Below are 7,708 nucleotides of genomic sequence, written 5' to 3' on the forward strand. Positions count from 1 at the left end.
TAATTTTAAATAATTAATTTTTTTTATATATATATTCCATTGAATAGGGAAGAGGAGAATTGGTAGGAATGATTATTTCGATTTGGAAGCCTAGATAAAATCGAATTATTTATTTGAAACAAGAAAGGATTGCAAAAATATTTACTTTACATATATATATAGTTTCGCACTGCAAAAGATATTTATTTTACATAGCCTCGTTCAAAATCCCGAAAGGCGTATCGCGTATAAGCGTAGGAAGTGCGTAGGGGGACGGATCCCTCTCTTGTAAAATGCCGCCGCGGCGGGAACGCGTGTCCGCGACGGCGCGCGATATCGATCGACGCGTGCCGGTGCTCGGGGAGACAACGCGGCTGACACAAGGGCGCCGGCTGCCTTTCTCCCCTCGCCCTCGTCCCGTAGTCCCTCGCGCGTATCGATGCGCGTGTACGCGCGACCGTCGTCCGTCCACGCAAACGCTCTCGCCAGGTGCGCGTCTCATGCTCCCGACGAGAGATCGCGGGTCGACGTCGATGTGGATGAAATTAATTTAACGCGCGACTGACATTGTTATCTCGTTCCAGTCTGGGGGCAGTGCTCGCATTGTTTCCACATACACTGCATCATGAAGTGGCTGCACTCGCAGCAGACCAGCCACATCTGCCCGATGTGTCGCCAAGAGTGGAAGTTCAAGGAGTAACCGCCGACGCTTTCCGGACGGGCCCGCAGGTGTCAGCACGCAGCGAGTAATCAGGTAATAATGCGTGTCCGTACCTTGGATCCAGCTGACGAAACGTGAATGTAATACACTAGATGATTTAATTCTTTTTAGGGCATGTTAATCTCTATAAAAAAGATCGTTAAATCAGATTCACACGAGCTGAATTTTCGATGCGCAATCGATCCTAAGTCTATTAAAGAAAAGACAATTACAAGCAACAGCAGATGGCAATACGCTTGTTAACATCTATCTATTCGTAAACACATTTCTTAAATCGATTCAACACACACACACACACGCACACACACACACACACACACACACATATATATATATAGTATGCTGTTCACTGAAAACTCAGTTTCCTAACGAAACTGGTATAAACGATTAACTTATGTGTTTTCTAAGAGAGATTGTATTTGTGTGTACTGCTATAAATTTAGGACGTTATCTAAAAAAAACTCGTCCATCCGCTGAAACGTTACAAGAAAAAAATTGTTGAGAGTGTTTAAAATATAATATTTTTTAATTCAGCATCTTAAAAGGCCTCTAAAAACGAAGATATTGAATTATATACCGCGTATAATATATGTTATATATATGTATGTATAATATATGTTATAAAAGTATCTTTTTTTAAGCTGCTTAAGAGGATGCCGGATACCGACAGAATGCGAATATTAGTAGGATTGCAAAATATTTTTGTTGATTATAGATATCAACAAATCCTTTTCCATAATTAAAGTATACATAATAACGGAGTGCGGGGTTTATGATTTCATATGAAAAGTAAAAAAAAAATTAAAAAATTACAGTTTTGTTATCGGCTTCTGCCGTCAACATTTACTTAATATAAAAAACCTGCAACCTGCACGTGCCTAACAAGTGAACTCCGCACTCGGCATTTTATCAAAGAGTATTAGTGAACTTCGAGAAGTGAGTTTAGAAGCTTTATAAAAAAGATTTTACTATGCAACATTTTGCACACCGAAATGTTTCTTACTAGGCTTTCAAATACATTTTCAAACGTTCACTTATATTCCTTCATGCATTTCCGAGTGGAGAGGTATCCTATTTTGCACGTACACACCGCAAAACCCTTATATTAAGCAAATATATAATTACAAGAAAAAAATTGTTGAGAGTGTTTAAAATATAATATTTTTTAATTCAGCATCTTAAACGAAGATATCTAAAAACGAAGATATTGAATTATATAACGCGTATAATATATGTTATATATATTGTATGTATGTATAATATATGTTATAAAAGCATCTTTTTTTTAAGCTGCTTAAGGTACTAATTTAAAAAACAGTTCACTAGCATTCGAAACGCGTGGTTTGAATCGTGTATCTCGAGAAACCCCATGACACAGTTTCGAATCGAAATTGTTTTGACGGTCGCGTTGTAGTATAGTATAGCCATTGGACGGGAACATCTACGAACGATATGGAAATATACTCACGATCCGATTTCGACCGATCTAGGGACCGGCCAGGTATCCTATTTTGCACGTACACACCGCAAAACCCTTATATTAAGCAAATATATAATTATTTTGGCCGGTAAAACAGGACGGTCCGGCATCCTCTTAAGGTACTAATTTAAAAAACAGTTCACTAGCATTCGAAACGCGTGGTTTGAATCGTGTATCTCGAGAAACCCCATGACACAGTTTCGAATCGAAATTGTTTTGACGGTCGCGTTGTAGTATAGTATAGCCATTGGACGGGAACATCTACGAACGATATGGAAATATACTCACGATCCGATTTCGACCGATCTAGGGACCGGCCAGACCGTGGGGGCGCCGATTTGCATTTTATCGGCGGTAGATCGGCCGCAAAAGTGGAACGGCTGGGTTTTTTAGCCGAGCCAGAGCGAAACAGAGTGTGAATAAATTCCGAGCTCGCGTTTTCCCGGCCGGCCGACGTGCCACTTTGGCCTTAATTGCGTCGTGAATGGGCGGGCGGGATAAACGCGCGCGGCGATCGCGCCCTGATAACGCGTATCGTCGAGATGTCATCCCACATAGCACGCGAGTTTCTAGAATCGAGACGTGTTAGAGACACATCCGAGGAAAGTTGCATCGAATAGTGGTTAGGAAAATGTAATTTGATATCCTGAACAAAATATAAATTTTTATACGAAAATCCGTAAGCATACGTTGTCGTTGTTAAAATTTATTAAACTGTTATATGGAAAAGAATAATTTGTATTAAAATATATTTTGCATCATATATCGCATATTTGCAAAATTTTCCCGTGACGTTAAATATACAACATATATAATTCTTATTGTTAGATTAATTTTGAAAAAATAAATTACGTATGAAAATATGTCTCGTAAAATATGATAAGATTTTATGGTAAGATTTTATATTAACAGAATATATTATTTACATTTCAAAAACCCTGACGATATTCGCGCGTGCGCGCTTTTCAAGATATGCTATTACAATCTTTTATAAGTATCTCTAATGAGCGAAATATAATCGCATTAAATTCTATCATAAAAAATAATATGAAGATAAGAAAACAATATAAAATAAACTCGAAAACCTTTAAAATCTCCCATAGATTTTAGCGATTATATTTTACAAAACAAGTTTTACTGATACAATAAATTAAGTAATTAAATTTGATAACGACGAAAGTGATAACTAGAAATAACTAGATACTAATGAAGGGATGGATGCTAAAGACACCGTTAATATCAAAGAAATGAATAGCACCACTGAATGCACCGCTATTTCTGAAACCTTATATAAAATCACGTTGGAGTCGAAAATAAACTCAAGAGCAAGGCACGATGCTTTAAAGCGGAGAATCACTTCGTTAAGACAAATTATACGTGAATCAGGGGGATAATCGTCTATTTTCCGCGATCTTCGAGCACAGCGAGAGAGGAAGAAACGAGCGAGAAAGCTAAAAATGTCGCGCATGCTACGGCACTGGAGAACGGACCTCCTGCACCATCGGAGCAGCTCATCGCGAGACGGAGGGGACCTAATGGGTCCCTTCCCTTTTCTCCGTCTCGCTTCGTTCGTCACTTGCTTCGATCATCCTTCTCCTTCTCCTCCCCCCTGCCCGTCCCAGCCTCCTCGTCCGTTACGGGTTACTCTCTCACGCGATACCACCGGCGATACCACCGGCGGCCGCGTTACATGTACACCTACATCCGACGCTGGAGGTAGTGAGACGGACCCCGGAGATGGTTGGCTCCGAGGACGTTGGTCCAGGGACTCTCGCGTTTCATAACATGTAACTTCTACTTCTTTTAATTAATGCTAATTGCACGACGGATGACTTTGTTTCCATCCCGATATCCTTATGCGTGTCGTGTCTTTGCAGAATCTTGTAAATGTATTTCTTTTTACTTTGTATTCGCGTTTTTTTTTTTTTCTTTTTTTTTTCCAAGAAATATTACGCCGATGTCATAGAAGAAAATCGGACCCGATTGATAAGATGCTCTTTGTCCTACGCTAATTTTAGAAAGTTTACGTTTATCGCAGATCGCCACTGCATTCGCATCGATGCGAGTAATACGCTTTCGAAATGAACGCATTCGCGGATAATTAACACCTGCACTTAATATGATGTAAAACGAAGAAACGATATGTGACGGATACCGTGAAGTATAACGTGAATCTCGTTATTTCATTGTAGCGAAATCGGCTTACATAAACTTAAGCAATCTCGGACAAATATATTTAATTACGACTCGCTAGATGCATCTAACATCTTGTATATAAATGAATGGTGCTCTTAATCTCATTGTATCCATTTTATCGAATCCTATAGGAATCATGCTTTATATCGATGATAATAATAATTGATAATAAAGTGAGAAATATTATTTAAAATATCGCAATATAAAGCTGTATAATAATTTCTTAACATTTTGATAACTTAATCATATAAATCAGATAGAATCTTTTTAGAATTAATTTTTTTATTTTTTTCAGTATTTCAAGCGATCAAGAAATATTTGTCGTGAATCTGAAAAAAAAAAAAATATGGAAGAGCAACATCCGAGAAGAAATTTCAGTGCCTCGGCGACGTTAGAAAGTACGCGACCGCGACTTTCCGTAAAACTTAGAATCGATAATCGCTTTTTCCCCAGATCCCCCGCTCTTTTACGTAACATGCCGAGCGCGTTGAACGCTCCGCGTTTTTCCTATCGGACCGAGAGAACTCGCACAACATCAGCATGATCAGTATGCTAAGAGACCGCGTTGAACCCTCGTCATCTACGACCGCGGGTCCTCCTTACATTTACCTCTTCTCTGTTGCCTCTCTCACGTTTCCTTCAACATACACACATACACACACGCTCACCCATCCATTTACTCGCTCACCCACTCGCTGACTCATACATTCGCTCATTCACGCACACATGCAACAAGCATGCATGTATATTCGTTGACTACCTGACGAGAACTCGAGCTCGGCCAGTCACGTGGCCACGCTGATCGCGAAGGATGTTTGTGGGATCGCAAAGTCAGTCCGCAGCGGACAGCCTGTCGAGAAAGAGAGGATAGAGGCGGCGCGATCGGATGGAAGAGAAGGAGGAACAGAACGGAGAAGGAGATACTGGATCGGGGATATTGCCTAAGGTCTTCGTCTTTGCTCTAGCTCTACCTGTCCGAAGGCGTTCGGAGCGCCTTGTTTCGGCTCGTTCTTTGTGATTTCGCGAAATATATACCTCGGCAAAGTGTTGGCGCGATCGAGAGCGGGAAAAATCTTCGTCGACGAGATAAAAAGAGGAATCCCCGGTATTTGGAACATGTGAATGAAGGAAACTCCTCCCACGACGTTTTAGAAAATTATTATAAGGAAATGTTCATGCCGGAGGCGAAGAATTAATGATTCTGTTGTGTATTAGAAAGTGAGGATCGCGTGGTATTTTCGATGCACTGAAACGTGGAAGACGCAATGTGACGCAGAGCGAGACTCGGAAGTGAAGATGCGGATGAGATCGAAGACGAAGTGATCATCGAGTGTTGCCGCTTTGCAACGCTGACGAAGTTTTATTCGCCAAATTTCCTTCTTCGTCGAACTTTCGAGTGAATTTTTAAACAGAGGATTCAGGAAGGAAATATAAATATAACAAAGGTATACGATAAGGGATTCGGAATATCACGCAAGGCTTCTGCAAGTTCATGATAGCGACCGATCGCGAACATTTGGTACGCGCTGCGGATGCGGTATGCGGTAGAAAGTTTATTCGCGAAACGCGATAAACCAGATTGCGTTCGTTCGTAAAGAGCAGTGAGACTATTGGAGAATCTATTTGTGTACATTCTTCATAAAAAGAAAGCACGAACGATCGAGATAGAAAGCCGAGTATCGAGACCGTAACAACATCTCGAAGATCAGCGGGAATGAAACTCGAGCTAAATAAATCTCTGATGAAAAATCGAACTCTTCTCTAGCTAAAATTAATTAACCAACACGAGGATATTTAACGGCGTAGTATGTAAAATTACTCTAGTAATTTCGCAAGATGACACATCACAATTCGTTCGCGAAGGAATGAAGAATTTAAGAAATTAAAACCGTGCATGTGAAAGAATTAACGAGCCAACTACGTTCATGATTTTCACGGAATTGTATGCAAAATCTCATCGGTGATATCGTGGGGCATCGGCACGATCGCGACCCGCTTACGAATAAAGAGGACGACGTGGACTCGAGGGGAGAGAAACGAAAGAGAAGAGACGAAAAAGAAGGAAACGGTGAATCGACGGGTACGCGCGGCAAGATTGCGGCGATTTCGCTGGCGCAATAGTGTAAAAGCGTGTAGCGACGTTGCACAACACTCCTGTCATTTCTGATCCGCATTCAGCGTACATGCTCGTTCATGCGTTTTAAGCGAATGGAAATTCTCACACAAACACGTCGCGATACGTAGCTTTGTAAACGATATCGTTAGTTATATCGCATTTTAAAAGAAATATCGACGTTTTATCTATTCACAATCGCGATCGCAGATTCTAAAAACGAAATACTATTGTCACAAATATTGAATCGATTTCTCTGTCAGAAATTTATTTATTTTTCTATTTTGAAAGAGATGGTGATATTGTGCGATTCATGGTATCATTAGTGGAAAAAGCACATCTTTTATGAAGCACTCTTTTAAAAGCTTTGCTTATCGCGAGTTTATTTCATATTTCTCACATTCATAACTGATACCCGCGCGATAAGAATGATGATAAACGTATCGTTTTTTATCTTGGAAATATTTTACCGGAACGCAGTTTTCACCGTGCCAGGTGAAGATGCCACACGTTACCACTGACATTTAGTGGAGTGATAGTACGCATATTTTTATGAAATTGCTTCGGGGAAGTAGGCAATTAGTTGGTTCGAGAATAGATATAATTAGCAATAGTGGAACTATCTTCTATTAAATCTTATATATTATGAAGTCATTTTATAACGACACATTTCACACTTTGAGAAATGCTGCGCATATATTTTTGTAGCATAACATTTTGAAAGCTGATATTACGGATGACGTAAAACCAACGGAACGCAGTTAATCGACGTTAAAATATTTTCTATCGAAGAATTTCACTTCGAACATGACGTTGACGTTTTGTATTTCGAGGTGCTAGATATATTTTCGCACAAATAAGCGCGTCGTCATCGAGAAATGAGCGGTTAGGCGATCCGAAAAACGTGCGGAATGCAGTTGGCAACCAGTCAGAGGCCTCACCCGCCTCCGGTGCCACCTCGGCCGAGTCGGCAGGTGGTTGCCGAGGCCCTTAAGAGGTCGCCAAGGCCGCCCTGTCCTACTAGACAGGCACCGCCGCCGCCAAACACGAAGCCCTGGAGATCCAATCAACAACAAACGCAACAGCAGCAACAGGTGGATCCATCACCGGCTGGACGCACGATCGTATATGAGTCCATCAAAGAGGATTGCAAGGACGAAAACGCGCCCGACGATATGCGAGATCGCAAGCAAGCGCGAAACGCGATCGACAGGAATGC

General features: G+C 40.9%; 1 protein-coding gene across 3 annotated transcripts in view; it reads left to right on the plus strand.

The window, feature by feature from the left end:
• The window catches only part of LOC115242421 (uncharacterized protein DDB_G0284459-like), a 17,181-nt gene that overhangs the window by 1,773 nt on the left and 7,700 nt on the right, over nucleotides 1–7,708 (plus strand). The window contains exon 3 of one of the 3 annotated variants that reach the window (XR_003885049.1): nucleotides 564–733. Coding sequence is in view for 2 of the 3 variants with exons in the window: in XM_029818682.1 (XP_029674542.1) it covers nucleotides 7,401–7,708 (308 nt within the window). In the remaining variant the exon portion in view is untranslated. Of the gene's footprint in view, nucleotides 1–563; nucleotides 734–7,125 lie in introns of those variants that run through there. The other 2 variants (XM_029818682.1, XM_029818683.1) reach the window with 2 other exon arrangements.

Source organism: Formica exsecta, unplaced genomic scaffold, assembly GCF_003651465.1.
Source record: "Formica exsecta isolate Colony F162 unplaced genomic scaffold, ASM365146v1 scaffold599, whole genome shotgun sequence".
Taxonomy (NCBI): Eukaryota; Metazoa; Arthropoda; class Insecta; order Hymenoptera; family Formicidae; genus Formica; species Formica exsecta.